The sequence below is a fragment of the Embiotoca jacksoni genome, unplaced genomic scaffold (assembly GCF_022577435.1).
Source record: "Embiotoca jacksoni isolate LCO1_2020_lvr unplaced genomic scaffold, fEmbJac1.0.p SCAF_1, whole genome shotgun sequence".
Classification (NCBI taxonomy): domain Eukaryota; kingdom Metazoa; phylum Chordata; class Actinopteri; family Embiotocidae; genus Embiotoca; species Embiotoca jacksoni.
The window spans coordinates 5,493,084-5,510,000 of NW_027185229.1; the positions used below are offsets into that span (position 1 = coordinate 5,493,084).

General features: G+C 41.1%; 1 protein-coding gene across 3 annotated transcripts in view; it reads left to right on the forward strand.

Annotated features, from left to right (window-relative positions):
- Window positions 1–16,917, forward strand: part of chchd6b (coiled-coil-helix-coiled-coil-helix domain containing 6b) — a 54,064-nt gene that overhangs the window by 31,463 nt on the left and 5,684 nt on the right. For 2 of the 3 annotated variants that reach the window (XM_069158097.1, XM_069158113.1), the window contains one exon: window positions 8,356–8,491. In XM_069158097.1, the coding sequence (XP_069014198.1) occupies window positions 8,356–8,491 (136 nt within the window). Of the gene's footprint in view, window positions 1–8,355; window positions 8,504–16,917 lie in introns of all 3 variants that reach the window. The other variant, XM_069158105.1, reaches the window with a different exon arrangement.

Here is a 16,917-nt window from a genome sequence, read left to right on the forward strand (position 1 = left end):
TACGCATACAGGCGCACTTTGTATTCAGGCAGCCATGTGCTCGTCATGTTCTGTCAGGATTTGGGCAGTGTTTCATTGTGCCATGGTCACGCTGTCATTTCACACTACACTGACCACCCAGTAATTATTCTATTTACCCACTGCTGAAAGGGAGCAGTGGGGGGTGAAGCACAGTCCAACGTGTTATGTAGCAACAATCTGTCCTTTTCTTCTGTCTTTGTATCTGTCTCTGACTGTGGTTCAACCTCTCAATCTCCATTTTATTGTCTCATTTTTCCTGATTCTAAAATAATCTTTGGTGTGTTGTTACTCTGCCCATTGTTGCAACGTTTTCTGGTTTTATTTGTTGTCATCTTTTTCTTGGACCTGCGACTCTCTTGTGTCTTATTCTTCTTAGATGTTGTGAGATAGAAAAGGACGTTCATTGAGCCTAATGTCAGGTGAAAAAAAAAGTATTCAATGGATACACATCTCCCACTTGTGTTGATTGGATTTTGTCCTCTTCTTTATCCGAGTAGATTTGTTTGTATACGTCATACTGTTGCTGCTGACCTGGACATGTCGTATGTAGATATACAGGCCAACACATTAGCTGATGAAGCCACAGGCCACATTTGAATGGCATAGAAACCACAAGCACCTAATAAGTAGTACAAGAGCCTTTGGTATTCCTATGATTATGGGGATATCACTTCAGAGGTAATTGCTGAATAAATACCTGCATTATATACAGATAAAGGACAGGAGTGAACTGAATGTTTATTTGTAAACACATAAGTGCAGGGCATGTCAGTCATGACTCATGTCACTGAGTGGCTGAGAAGATGCCATGAGGTAGTTTGTAAAGAGATTAGTTTTCTGTTCTAATGGAAGATGGTGACTGATGGCTTTTTTGGATGGAGTGGTCAAGGTGACCGAGGGAGTATTGGAAAAGAAGAGCCAGCAGCTATAATGCAAGGTGCCATTTCACCAGCAGTAGGAAAAAGAAAAAAAACATGGCTAGCTGGTGTGAGGAGTGTAGAAAAACTATAGAGCCCCCATGAGCCCATTTTGGAAGACTGAAATGAGGAAGAGTTCTATAGATCAGTCAGGGACACCACACCAACAGCTCCCTTTTATAATGTCCTATTGTTTATTGACAGTTACAGTGGTCCTATTTTAGCTCCAGCTATAATTCCAGGTTTGGCCCCAAATAGTTGGAGTGCAAATGTTTAAGATAAAAGCTGCCTCACACACTTCTTTATTAAAAGCTGTTATGTGGTGGGGTGTTTTTCCAGGACCCAAATGCAAGCTCACAGACTCAAGGTTTTCAAGTTCCAAAAATACAGTCTTTATTGTCCAGCGAAAAAACAAACAAAAAACTACAAACCAAAATGTGGCACCGAGCGTGTCCACTTTACGTCCAGTCGGGAGGGCAACTCAACCGACAGCTCCAGGGGGACACGGGTAACAGGGCAGCCGGCAGACCAGTGGAAGGGACGGCGTCAACAATCTTCCAAGCCGGGAGGGCAACTCCACCGACTGATGATTTTGACGGGGATATCCGCGGGAGACACAGAGGCCGGAGGAACGGGAACAGGTACAGGACTGATGGAGGACTGACGGAGAGCTGACGGGGAGCAGACGGAAGACGGACGGAGAGCAGACAGAGGACGGACGGGTGGCTAAACAAAAATGCACCGACCACCAGAGTTGTGCAGGGGCAGGTTACATATAGTCTGGGGAGGTGATCAGGGAGATGCAGCACACCTGCAGGTGGTGATCAGGGGTGAGTGGCTGCATCTGCTGGGACTGGTGAGGGGCGTGGCCACGGGAGGTGAGTGGCGTGGCCACAGACAAAGACAGGGGACACAGGAGGAGAGGTGATCGGGGGCAAAACGGAAGACAAAAACTGAACTCCTGACAAAAGCAAGGCAACAAGATGGAATACTTCCTCTATTCTCCGACACCGGACAGGTCACACTCTCTAAAGCATTATCCCCGTGCGGAGACATAGCGAGTGGTAAAACGTTATCGAGTGTCATTTTCTACTTGCCAGCATGAGGCATTTAGAGGAGTTCATCCATTAGCCTTGCCTTGGGGTGCCGATATTCCCCAAAAATACCTCACTATAGAGACCCACCACATTGCAGCTGAGCTCACCTTAAGATCTAAAAATCCATTAATCCTCTTAAAAAACCTTGTTACCCTCAAAGTGTTAGCAAAGACAGAACCTAAGTGAGCCTCAGGTGGATGTCTGTGTGAGGATTCACCAGAAAGTAACTGCTGACAGTTTGTAGTTAAAAGCCTACTTTTATGTTTGTTTCATCTGCTTTATTCTGTACGTGTGTCTACTCTTGTGTGTGTGTGGGTAGCGTGTCCAATTAGTGAAACAGACAGGTAGCTTACTGTAAAGATCTCTGTGCCCTCCGCAGTAGTAGGCCGCTAGTCATTACTAGAGACAGGACCTGTCTGCTCTGTGGACCAACAAAGATTTACCATTAAGACAGAAGGCTGAAGTCACTGACACACTGTGCCTCATTGACTTCCTCTGAAGAGTATATTAAGGAACACACACAATCTGTGCAGTCAGATAGGTGAGGGTTTAGACAAGCCTGTCCTAACAGCGCTCATCAGTCCAACCACAAGTTTAACAGTTACAGTTTTCACTGCTACATTTCTCCACACATTTTCATCAAGTCATTGCTTTGAGGTTTTCAGGGATCCAGTGTTGGCCTAGAAACTTAACCCAGGACCCGACAGGAGTCTGGTCGAAATTGTTTTCAGTCTAATCAGTTTGGGTAAAGTCTTGTTTTATTGCTCAAGGTTTCAAACCCATTTATCTGTATGCATAATTTGAAGGCACCACTGATCTCACTCTTTGTAAACTCAAAATGTAAAACCTAATTCAGATAAAAACTAGGCTGATTGCTCTGGAACTAAACACTGAATCGGCTGCCCACTGTGGCTGAATGAATGAAACTGATATTTTATGATGACATTGAGCTACATTGAGTAAATATACATTTAACTGTGAATTGGTTAAGTCCTGAGACCAATTCGACATCCATATGTGCTTCCCAAATGTATTTGAGGACCCAGGATCAGCTGATCACATAGTGCATCGTTGTCATCATAGGACAAAAAAACATTTAGATGGAGAGAATGAACTGTGAATTTCTGAAAAAGATTGTGTGCATTAAACCTCTTTTTGACCATCAGTGCTTGTAAATCGGTGTCACATGAGGCTGTTTCCAGGATTGCTATTCTCAATGTTGATTTTTTTTTTTGGCATCAACTACATTCTGAAAATTATTTGGTCGTTGTTTTAGAGGTTATTTTATCCATGGATCCCTTTTTTGCATTAGGAACTCTAATAAGAACATACAGCATTAACAAAGTTTGTAGTGAACAATTATGTAGTGGAACATAGGAACAGCCATACTCACTCATCCTGTGTAACATGCAGCAGGGTGTGTGTAACACAGTATATTTCATTGCTTTTTCTGCTGTATGAATTTGAAAGCTCTGCTGTTTTTGTGAAGAAAAGTGAAGTTGTTTGATGAAAAGGACAAATGGAATGACACAAAACTGGAATTGAAACTGTTGATAAAAAGGCTAGCGATAAACGCTGATAGCGGCCTCCTATCATCCCCAACTCGAGTGAGTCGTCCAACCGCAAGTTTTCCTGATTGAAAAGTTATCAGTGATGAGATGTCACACACAAACACACATGCACATGCGCCTCTTATCTTGTTCCAGCGTGTCACCTGTTTTAATGAAATACTGTCCTTATCCCCCCTCCATCTCCCTCTTCCTGTATTTCCACAAAGTGAGGTTGGTGGGGATCAATCAGCCACATTTTTATCCTACATTCCTATCTTCCTCCACAGCTTTTCATCTGCCAGCGTGTGAAGAATCAGGCAGAGTTCTGTCTGTCGGCAGTCCGCGGCTTGTAGTTCTTGATTGTTATTCCCATTTGAGACGGAGACTTTGTAAGTGTTTCGGTGTAGTTACGATTAAGAGAAGTGAAGTTTTTGGCTGTTGTCACATTGTGTGATGTGAGCTTAGGATTTAAGTGTGCTGCATCACTTATCAAAGGTGGGATAAGTGATTATTATGACTAGCAGAATAATCATAGCCACTAAATTCTGTCAGTCCTCAGACACTTCATTGGCTTTATGAACTAAAGCTGTAGCTTTGATTTTATGTGATTGTAAAGTAAGATTTCTGCCAGCTGAACAATGATGTTGTGAATGTTATCCTTATGGCAGTTTCATTAAAGCTTTACAAAGCCTCGAACAATACAAGACGCATGCTCCGTCATTCCTTTTGATCTCACCCCAGCCATGACATCTTTGATCCACTGCTCCCTTCCTCTCCACTCAGCGTAATATTAAAAACCAAAAGTATAATGCAATGGCTTCTACTTTGGAACCCAAATCTTTGTCATCATACATTATTAACCACACACACACACACACACACACACACACACACACACACACACACACACACACCAACACAAACAACACCATCTTAGACATAGAGAATAATAAAATGCTACGCCTTCACAATCTTTTCAATTACTTCTTATTGCTTTATTCCCCAATGTCATGCTTTGCAGCAGCACATAACTTGAGCCCTCTTCATAAAAACCACACACTGCCAAGGTGAGACAAAAAGTAATGAGAAACTTTAACAATTTCAGCCTAATCTTTTTCCCTCAACTCTGCACGTATTTATGCAAAATGTCACTGGCAGAAAGCAATTGGAGTGTTGTTTTGCTTCTTTCCCCTGCAAAAGTTGGCTATCAAACTAGCTGGGGCGGCTAATGTTTTTCTAATAAGAGCTCACCTTTAATTTCAGTCAAACGAGGCAGTTGGTGCAGATTAGCAGAGGCAATTTTCTGCTTCAGATTCCATTATTAAAACACTCCTGCTATCAGAAAGTTTCTTGTTGAATAGAGAAAAGAATGAGATTTTTTTTTTTTCTGGAGTTTGGATTAATACCATGAGGCTATTGTTGCTGTTATCTCCCATTCTTAGGAGGTAATGCAGAATGCCGACCAGCTTTCAAGGTGCAAAGTCAAATATCAACCAGTCATATAATTTGAATCATGTGATTAAAACTCTTTGTGGCTGAATTTAACACAACAGCATCCTCTTCATTTGTCATGCAACAATAAAAATTCTCAAGGTCTTACAAGTCCTCATCTTTCTGTCGCTCATGGATGTAGTGTCCCTTTTAATTTAAAGGGGAGGCATTGAGCCATGAATCCTATATTCTGTTCCTCAAGGCTATTTAATATTTTAACAGTAAGTCAAGCCAACACATCACAGAGTGTATCCAGTTTTCTTTAACATGGTGGAAGCTGTGTTTGTCCACTCTTATTAACATTAACCAGTTTATTATGTAGACCTCTATCGCACCTTATCAGTGTCCCAGCTGAATGATTGATGGACGCACGTTACGTAAATGTTTGTCAAACAGTCAACTGCCTCCTGAGCACTAAGCGGCGTGGCACCACATGATGTGGCAGAGTCCAAATGCAGATTGTGACGGTTGCCATGGGCTGCTGTTTGTCCATGCAAGCTGCAAGGGTTATTTGTCATTTAATACATCACTGTCACATTCTCTCCCTCTCTCTCTCTTTCCCCTTCCCTCCCTCTGCCCTCCCTCCCTCCCTCTGTCCCCCTCTCCCCATCTCCCTCATTCTCAGGTTGCATTCACTTCTCTTTTCATGAATATTCTCCCTGCCAGTGATTTATTTAATCCTGTTGCTCTACCCTTCACTGCACACACAACCACACACACACACACACAAAGACGACACAGTACACATACCAGTGCAGAGAAAATTCTCCCACAGTCTTGTTTGTGTGCACGCTTTATCTTGTGCCCCCACACATGCCGTGCATTTACAAAGCACAGATCACACACACATTTATTGTGTGTGTTTCTCAGTGAAGGTGGGGACTTCTGAGCTCATTCATATGTGAAGGATGCATGATTCTGTAATTGTTTTCTGGGATGGCATGGGGTTAGCTGTGTGTGTGTGTGCGCGCGCATGCATGATTGCATATATAAATGTCAGGTGGTCAGCTTTCCAAAATAGAAAGGCATGTCCCATCATGTCCCATCTTCATTTGACATGATAGATCATGTGGCTCATTTCAAATTGAACACTAATTCTTTCTCGTCCATCTCTTGCTCTTTTTATGCAGCCTAACAAAATGACTGCGAGATGACATCCTGAAGTTCATTACACATTTATGTGAAGCTGTGACGACAAGTGACACAGTCTGAGATATTTTGCTTAGGTCTGCACTTTAGAAAACTTTAGATAATACATGTCTAAACGAAGTCTTTTTTGAGTGAGAGGGCAGAGAGTTTTTTTTTTTTTAGGTTTCTTTTTCGTTTAGGCTTGAAGTTCATTCTTGTTCTTTAAAATACCAACTGAGAAAACAATCTTACCTCCAGACATGATAAGAATGGCCATGAGTGAGTTCTTTCTTATCTATAATCCCATGAAAATCTGCTGATGAAGATCATGCGATATGATCCAAAGCCCTGAAACCCCTATTGAATGGACCTTGAGGCGTATCTATTCTATTGTTGGTCTTATTTTATATTTGAATCCGTAGAGTTGCATTCCCATTTGTTTCTGTCCATTTCTATTCCAGTCTTTTCTGTTTTGTTTTGTTGTATTCTATTTTATCCCATTCTTTCATGTTCTATTTTAATATGTCTAAAATAATGCCACAATTTAACTCATTAAAACTCAAGTTAAAACAAAACACACAGTAAGGCGTGGAGGACGGCAGTATCAGCGAAGCAGGCAGTGAATGGAAGCGTGTTGCGTGTGCTGTTGTGGGTGAACACGAAACGATGATTGAAGCTGGATGTCGGCTGATCGAAGGGAGAGGGAGGGTGAACACATGGTCCAGATTTCATCTTCTGGAAGGCCCAGCTGAACTTTAGCCCAGCCAACAACCCTCCATTGTCGACCCTGTTGAGGCCTTTAAGAGAGCGGGAGGTGCATCTCAGAATGATCTGTTGTGTTTCTGTTGCCGTGTATATGTACATTGGCGTGTCTGTGAGTGTGTATTCTTATCCGTATCCCGGTCCTTCCAGTTGCGGGCTCTGTCACAACAGCAGGTAAATTACCACAAGCACCGGAGCACTCAAGGATTACCCTCCTTTAGGATTAGCATTCACTCTCTGTATATGTTTTTGTGCACGTGTGTATGTGCCTGTTTGCGTGTGTGGATGTGATTGTGTGCTTTTGTCGACACACATGTACTGTATGTGCGAGTCAGATAAAGGGAAAAGAGAAAGTTTTGACTTTGACTCCCTAAGCTGCTTTGTTAATGCATAATTCATTTCTGTACACTGGCTGCACCTTCAAGCCTTTGAAACTATCTCAGTTTTTTAAACTGAAACTGAAACAAACCACAAACAATCTTTATTTTTTGAGACACAAACCAGAAGTTGTTCATGTTGCTGTAAGCTTCTATGAATCACTTACACTAACACTTACTCCCTTGTTCCTTGTTTGTGTGGCTGTGGTTGGAATTTCCATTTTTACAATTACAATTTACAGCTGTTTTGGTTGTTAGTTTAATGATTATTTGATTTAATGTCTCAAAATGAAACAAACACTGCAACAGTGTTTTTTTTTATTTCCATCATTGACGGAGACCTTGAGTTGGAATAATTGTCAGCATATTTTGCAGGTTCACAGCAGAAAACTAATTTTTCTAACAATCTGCATTTTTTGTTTGGCATCTCCTTCCATCTCTCCTGACCGTGTCACTGGTAAAGGTACATATAAAACAATGATCAAGAGGATGTTTCTTTTTAGGAAAATATTTCTCTTAAATCACAAAGAGAAATTTACATTTCAATACAATGCAACACTGAAAGCAAGAACTCTTAAACATTATGCAAAAACCATTAGAAATTCAGATTTTAACTCCCTTTTTTATATTTGTAGATAATGTTTACTTGGCCAAGTCGACCAACTAATTATTCTTTTCTTTGATTTGAATGGTTATCAAAAGCTCATTCTCAGACAATATTTGCTTTATTAAATGTATTTCTGAAAGCAGAAGATACTAGAAAACATAGAGATCTCTGTATGTGACAGTAGATGAACAGTGGGAAGTATTAATCAGTAGTTTTTATTTGGTGTGTATGTCGATAAAGAATAACTGACACTGCACGACTGGCACACCTGAAACCAGACAAACAGGAGAAACTCCTTTGCAATACCGTGAACTGTCCAAAATGTGCAGCATGGTGAAGGTAGCCGAGGGATTTGAGTGCACACAGTAACCGAAGACATCCCCTTTCTCCGTGTTCTGTTTCTAGGCCCCGGCAGACTGTGTCTTTGTGCACTGACCTGCAGGCCAAGGTGCTCCACTGCTACAGAGGAAATCCACAGCAGACGCTGGACTGCTCCAGCCTGGCCAGACAGTACATGACCTGCGTCCAACAAGCAAAGAAGGTAGGAGAGTAGGTACTTACCAGCCTTAGTGTCTTTTAAACATGTGTGAATGTTTGAGTGTGCCAGGTTTCAATCAATTTCCCACTCCCATAGTTGATGTCTTCTTTATCACTCCTTCTCTCTGCATTCCCTTTGAGTGACACACTACACCAAATAATTTGGAGCAGCTACCTGTCTTTTAAAGATACATTTCAATTTGCCTACATGTTTTTTTTTTTTTATTGTTTTTTTTTTATAAAGAAGACTAGACATAAGGAGAGCAGTGAATTAGTCAGACCTGAAAGGAGCTCGACAGTGACACTGACAGCGGAACAAAAGTGTGAAGAGACAAAGAATCCATTCAGTCCCTCAACCAAATCAGATTACTTCTGAGAATAGTAATCTACATGTTGGTTACTTTGACACTTTAAATAGGAAGTTAGATTAATAAGACATGCTTATTGAGCGGATTTTTAAGTCACCAGGCGTGCACTGTGTTTTGAAACTTTCTGATTGGAAGATTAGACTGTTATTAGTGTATTAAATTGAGTTTTGGCATTCAGCGCTTTGAAATGAATTCTGCTTTCTGCTGATGCTTTCGCAAATAGTGTTGAGACCCTATGCTTATCTACAAAGTGCTTATTTTACCCAATTTCTCCATCAAAAAAACAATAATGAATGGGGCAATTTACACATTATTATCATGACAAAATGCACTGATATGGCTCCAAAGTAGATAAAAGGCACAAAACAACAATCAATGAATTTGGCAGTTTAAACGGTCGATGAAAGCAAGGAAAAGGCTCACAATAAAAGCAATCAGGCTTTTTAAACTGGTTCAAAAGAGCCATTTGCCAGTGGGATGGTGCTCTTTGGGGGGACAACAGTGTGTGTTTCCATGAGTCCATTTTTTTGTGTGTTATATGACTTCAGATTAGAAGTGTTTGTGTTTTAAAGAATAGATAGTAGTGCAGAGTAAACACAAACTGTTTTTTTTTTTTATTTGTCTTTGAGGCACTCGTTTAATTGCGATTCAATCAGGCGTATCTTTGACAGAGTGAGTGGGAATGAGAGTGAAAGAATGAAAAACTGGGGGGGAAGGGAGGGCACTGAAGAGACAGAGAAAGTGTGAGTAAAGAGGACAAATGAATGAAAAGGAAAGCTTTCATCAACACTACGCCCGGCTCGCTGTGAATGAGAGTGTTATGGGTCGTGGAAATTCCCCTTGTATTTTTGAGAAATGCTAATTCTTGGAAGAATTTAACGCCGCAATGATCAGATCCATTTTATTATTCATGCAGCATGGAGAGATGGACCCCTGTTGATTGTCCTCTGAAGACTAAAAGTGTTTCGTCCTACATTACATACCCCAAGTGAACATCAGTTGCTGACCTCAGTACAAGATCGATTCGGTCAGTCATATATTCAGGTGTTAGTCATGTTTACAGCCTGTTTTGACGCGCCTTAGGCCTTCATCAGCACAACCGCACATCAATACTGACTCGGCTGATTCACATCTGACAATCTCACAACTTGAAGACAAGAATCACATGAACATCACAAAATCAATACACTGATTTCCTACATCTGAGATGTTCATCTCCCATAGGACAAATACCAGAACGGGCTTCAACCTTAAACTGTCCTCCTAAAAGAAATGAGAAGTTCTACCCTGCTGGAAAAAGGTGGATTTGAGTGATGTTGATATATGCATTTAAGTTTTCAGACAGTCCTTTAGATGCCAAATGTTACTGTTTGTTCTCTGTGTTTGACTTATCAATTAAAGTTTTTATTTATTTCATATTTTAATAATTTCTTTTACTGTTGCAATGCAGGCCAACATTTTCAACCAGTCTACCTTAAATTCATGTCACATGGAAGTTGTTGCCTTTTTAAAATTTAATGTCTGCTGTCTCTCTTTGGGAAAAAAAACATCTTGATTCAAGACATTTTATCAGTGAAATCTTCTCTATCTAACCTTTCTTTAAAGGGATAACCGAACAGAGATGAAATCTTTTGATTTAAGTGGTTTGAGCCACTCTTTTGAAAATAGTGGGTTTTCAGGTTGACCTTTAAGACTTGTGAAGAGCTCTGTCCCAATCTCAGACTTAAAAAAGGCACATAAATGTTCCCAGATTGAAGATAGAAATGGGTAAATGTAAAAGACCCCATATTTAAGTGTGGCATTAAACTATCTCTATTCAATATTCTCTCCTATATTATATCTTTTACTACTATATTGTTCTATTATCCCTCTCATCTTGTGCTGTCATTATTGACCCATCTCTTCCCCTTCAGTCACCATTCTCCAAGCTTCCCATATTAAAGGAACTTTCCCTGCCTTCCACTGAACATGTTGTCACATTAACCTGTGCATTATCTCTGATCTGCAGTGCAAGCCATGGAGGTCTCACATCTTTAGCTGCATATGTTTGCCTCATCTCAGACCTACTCTCATAGTTGTTAAACACAAATTCCGAGAGAGGTGATTTCTGGAGACACAGACACATTACATATTCCATACAGCCAAAAGTGAATCTAATATTCCTCTGTAGTTAGTGTATCTTTAACACCAGCAGCATGTATTGAGCAGGATGATGTATGGTGCAATGGGAGAAGACAGGTCATGTCAGTGAGAGTAGTACAGAATAAAGAAGCCACAGAGAAATAGAAAATACAGATTTACAGAAAATGTTTTTTTCTCGGGATAAAGGGAAGTTGGGAACCGAAAGACATGCGGCACAGATACTTTGTAAGGTGAAAGGGTCAGATGCATGCATGCCAGCAGTCTAAAAACAATTGGAGGATAGTTGTTGTATTTTTGTTTGCTCATTTGGCCTGCTGATCACCACTGTCAGCAGTTGCAACAGCAGCAGCCCCTTCAGTGACACACAGCTGATGACTCAACTGCTGCAATTTGCAGCAAAAACTCTACTCCTTCTTTTCAGAGTCCATCTCAGAGTTATACCTTTGTACATTCTGAATAAATGTCCATTAATCCATTTAAGGAGTCATAGAAAAGAAGGTGCTCCTCATAACTCCAGGACTTGTGTGAGGATCATCCTATTTTTTAAGCTATCTTCAATAGTATATTAATCCAATGATAGTTGTTTATACACCCTTTGGTATGCTGCAAACAGCAAGTGCTAATAGTTAAATCAGAATACTGGTAACGGGTTCAGTGTTCTGAAATGCAACTTTACTTCAAAACGATTGACTTAAAGTTGTAACACAGCACACAGCAGAGTCTGTAGAATGATTATCCACCCAAACAGAAGTAAAACGGTTATGAGCCATCCATGGATGGACCATATACAAATGAAAAACATAAAAGATGTTAAATTGGAGAGCAGATGTAGGAAGGGGGCAGTGTGGGCGGCAGGTGTTCATGTGGCATACACAGTTTAAATATCTACCTCTGGAAGATGTACTAATGAATATCTCTTTCGTAGACCTCTGTCCGTGAAATAGGACTTCTGTACAACTTAATACTTTTTTTATGGATATATTTATTAATGCGGGGTAAAGTGTATGTTTAAATGATGCCCAAAAGACTGGTTAAAAAAAAGAGGGAAGATGAAGAGAGCTGCCACTGGAGGCTCCCGATCAGTCAGCCCTAATGAAAAGAAATGAGTGGGAAGTCCCAAGACCCTTCTGGACACGCAGGCAGCTGTCCAGTCTGCCTGTCTATAAATGGATCTGACAGAGCCAGCAGCTTGGCAGAATAAAAGCACTTGGATGAGAGTTTCACGGGGAAAAGTTTCACTATTTGCTGCAGGAGGTTAAGGGTCAACAGGGAGCTATGTGCACTGCAGATTTAGTCATGAGGGAGAGAGAACTCTGGATCATATTTCATTACAAGCTATAATGTTCAATAGACCCCGCAGGAAATATTTTGTTAAGGTTGAGATTGTTAGAAATGGAGCTGAAGGTTTGATCTTTTTTGTCAAGTAAGTAATTACATTCACCAGACATGTGGTCTTTTATGGTGTGTGTTGAATGTGCAAAATGAAAAATTCCCTATCAAAATGCTGCACGTTATGGAAAACGTTGATTTGTTGCATCCACCCAAGGACTGTACAAATACTCCAGCACACTGTTGAGATGCACTCGACAGACAGGAAGAGGTCATTTTCATTCAAACCAACGAGCAAAATAAACTGGCTGCTCACAGGCAGATAAATAGCCAGAAAAGACACCCAACATTTTGAATGCAATAATTGTTCAGCTTTGTGCGACAACAACATGACTACTCAATAGACAGCAAAGCTTTTAGCCTGGTGAAAACCTCCCGACAGCTTAAAAGCTCCGTTCTTTTGTTATATCTGTGTGCTCGTAAGGATTTTGTAAAGCAGATGCATTCTTCTGTGATTAAAGGGAGAATGCTGTATTTTTCTGACAAATGAATCTTTGTCTGAAGTCAATACTTTATGGTTCTTTATTTTTAACTTTTCTTGTGTTTCATTCTATACATGCAGATCGACGCCTATTGAATAGCATGTTTCTTGCTAAAAACCTAACTTTTTTCCTCAAAGTCTGAAGGTATTTTATGTATTCTTTAGTCACTTTTAGTTAATTGTTTCAACCTAACAACACTGCTTGACAGCAGTTACCCATGTAAGCCAGTTTAAGTTTTGGTAAATCAGCAGTTCTGTCAATTCCACCCAGCTAAGATTGACTCGAATGACTTCCCAACATTTTTTTTTCATGCTGTATATATCAGTTGCTCTCTGTCAGACTGTCTATGTTTGTCAATCAATCTGTCAGTAAAACCAGCAGCCTGCTTATCTGTCTTTTTTCTTTCTGCTGAAGTCTTGATCTGAACATCACTCGAGTATCTATCTCACTTTTTCTGTCTCCCGCTTGAAGTCCACCCAACTCACTATCTGCAGTAGCACAGCCTTCCTTATATGTCACTCACAAGTTCTTTTATGTTTTATGATTCACGCACGCACGCACGCACGCACGCACGCACACACACACACACACACACACACACATTTTTCCACACATTCTGCCCTCTGCCATCCATTAAAGACAGTTGGTTCAGGATGTGGCCTTTCACCTCCTCTCAGCTTTCACTCCAGTGTCCCTCTCCTGTCAGTGTCTCTGCTTGGGCCATTGTCATGCATATGGATCCGTGTGAGTGTGTGTGATTGTGAGAGGCAGGGTAAATGTCAGCTCACCGAGGATCTACGTTATCATGAAGCTTTGAGGGTTTTGTCTCTCTGTGGTGTGATAGGAACTATCTACATTGTCACGATGGTCATTTTCATTGCCAGTGTTTATACTCTGGGCATTTATGTGCTTGAATGTCTGTGTGTGTGTGTGCATGAGCCCATGAAAGAGTATGAGAATCCGCCCTTTACCTTTTCATCATCTAGTCTCACTTTCAACCTCCTTCTTAGTGAAACAAAACACAGCCGTCCTCAAAGTCACATTCAAGAGCAACCACCACTTCCAGTAAGTCTCGCCCTTCCTCCTCCACTGTACTCCAAGGCAGCTCCAGTGCCAGCCATGTGCAGAATGCTTATGCTATTGTTTTGCTATTTAATACCAGCAACAGGGGCTAACGGAATCAGAGCACCACACTTTCCACTGTATCCCACATACTTAACCCACTTGAACCTGTCAGTTTCCTGACCGTGGTATTTGTCTACTCGTGTGTGTGTGTGTGTGTGTGTGTGTGTGTGTGTGTGTGTGTGTGTGTGTGTGTGTGTGTGTGTGTGTGTGTGTGTGTGTGTGTGTTGGCCTGCTGAAGTACCTCTCTGTTTTCACCTTGATTACGAGGCTTATGAAGCCTCGTGCAACAGGTGCTTTTGTGTATAAGTATATGCTGCTATTTTTGATGTAAACAACAATCTGCTTCCTACAACTTTTAGAGAGTGCAGTATCTGTTTAGAATTGCCATCCGTTTCAATATACTGCAGTCCAGTACACCCCAACTAACTAAAATATAGCCCGATTAAATCAACACTGCTCTGGCAGAGCATTTGCAGCCGTGGCTGATGTCGATATTGACAAGCACTGAGAACCCTTTTAATGAAAGAAGCCTTGGAAAGTAGAACAATGACAGAGAGATTTACATGTTAATAGTTTATGTGCCCTGCATCAGTTAATGAGGTCAACAAAGAACGATATTCTGAAAGTATTTGGAATGCTTTGTGTGCCTTCAACGGGTTTCAACAGGAAGTTAATAACATAGTGACACTAGAACGGGTGGTTGAGTGCATGTGTATTTGTGTACTTGTACTCCTTTTCAAGTGAGGACATTTTGGTTGATTTTCACTTTTTCAAGGACCTTCTTTGATCGCTTGAGATGAACTCAAGGATTACGATTTCTATTTCAAATTTAAGTACACTTTTAGTGATGGTACATTGACTCCATTAACTAATTCACTAATGGATAGAGAGTTATTTGATAATCTACCTTGGAGTCCGGCATCTTTTTGCCAATTTCCCACATTTTATGGATAAAAGGTCAAATCAGAGCACAGTATCAAAAAAGGTTAATGGATTAAAAAGAAAAACATATTATTAGTTAGTTGTTACTCTGGTAAACTAGTGTAGTTACAGTATGATGTTGTGATGGTCAACATTTGTAATTGGAGGTAGGAATGTATCCAGCCGATGAATGTATTCACTTGTAGTGAAATACAAAGTGTGTATGTGCTCAGATCTTCTCATTATGAGCTCCTCTCAGATGGTTAGTTACAGACGACAAAGAAAAAAGGATTTAATACATGAAAATAATTGTATACAAAATTTTGTGTCTGTGAATTTGAGGTGTTCAGGTTTGCAGAAGAATCCTGCTGCATTGTTTGTTTCTTTTCTTTTATTGTTGCCGCCATCTGTTGTCGTGTATGTGGGTCCGTATGTGTGCATCTTGTGTATCTGTGTCATGCCATTCCCCTCCCTCTTCCAAACATTTCAGTTGACATTTTCCGCACCAGCCACTTTTAACCACAGATTCACTTTTTCTTTTTCGTTTTTAACAAGGACCTGCCTATTTCTAAATGTAGTGCCAGCAGCATCTTAAGCACCTCTCAGACAACACTCAGCCCTGACAAAATGTTTAGACCTCCATTGCCCATGAAAAAGAACTGAATGGCTTTACTAATGGCAGACTATTTCACTCTGCTATTTTCTGCTACTGCAAATTCTAGCAACAAAAAAAATCCAAACATCTCATTCAATCCTGCTCAGTTTGTCCAGGTGAAGGAAGTTGATTGAAAGGACGGTGGATAAATTTGGCCATTTCCCCCCGCTAAAGAGAGAGAGAAAAAAAAAAACGAAATGAGGGATGAGTCTTTGTAGAGGGGATGAAAGAGGAAGGTGCCCGTCAATAGGGGAATGGATGGAGACTGATGAAAGAGAGGAAAACTGGGGAGAAAGAGGCTTAGGGAGTGGCTGTCAGTGAGGAAGGGTTAATAGAAAACTGTAAGAGAGAGATACAGAAGGAATGAGTGGATGATGGAAGGAATGTAGAGAGGATGAATAAAGAGAAGAGGTGCTGTCAGTGGGAGGCAGGGGAAGGTGGGGGGCAGCAGAGAGTATTGAAGTGGGAGGAAGAGGAGAGAGGAGGAGGCTCCATCAGTCGCTGTTGTGAGAGTGAAGAAGAGGAGAATGAGACAAAGCAGAATTTTAGGATTGTTAAATAGAAAGCAAATAGGGAAATAAAATAAGGTGTGTGTGTGTGTGTGTGTGTGTGTGTGTGTGTGTGTGTGTGTGTGTATGTGGATATCAGTAGTAGCAGGTGGTGAAGCCCCACTGTGAGCCTTGGCCTGCCTGCTAACTCTAATCTGATAACACAGCCACTCTATTCAGCAGCAGTCTGCTCCTGTGCATGCACACACACACACACACACACACACACACACACACACACACACACACACACACACACACACACACACACACACACACACACTTTTACTTTTACTTTTAAATGCACACACATCGAAGCACACACAGACACACACCCGGTCACTTCTATAAGAAAGACATTAATTGCAGCGATATTCCTGTATACGGACTACGAGAATAGCTCCTACACTGATTATAGCTCCTGTGTAATTGCTCCTAAAACATATACACCTGCGTGTGTGATTATCATCGACTCATACACGCAAGCTGGCTCACATATTTCTGTCTCTTTACGTCTTCCCCTGCTTCCACTACTACACCTCTCCTTCACATCCATCATCTCCACGGCGACCACTGTGTGAAGGCACAGGCCACATAAAGATTAGCTGTTCTCTCTCATATCCCTCCCCTTCATCCTCCAACAGTCTCTCTCTCTCTCTCTCTCTCTCTCTCTCTCTCTCTCTCTCTCTCTCTCTCTCTCTCTCTCTCTCTCTCTCTCTCTCTCTTAAATCTATACAACTCTCCATCAGCATCCAGCTAAATATCTCATCCATGCTGTTACACTCCACTGAGCGCCATCG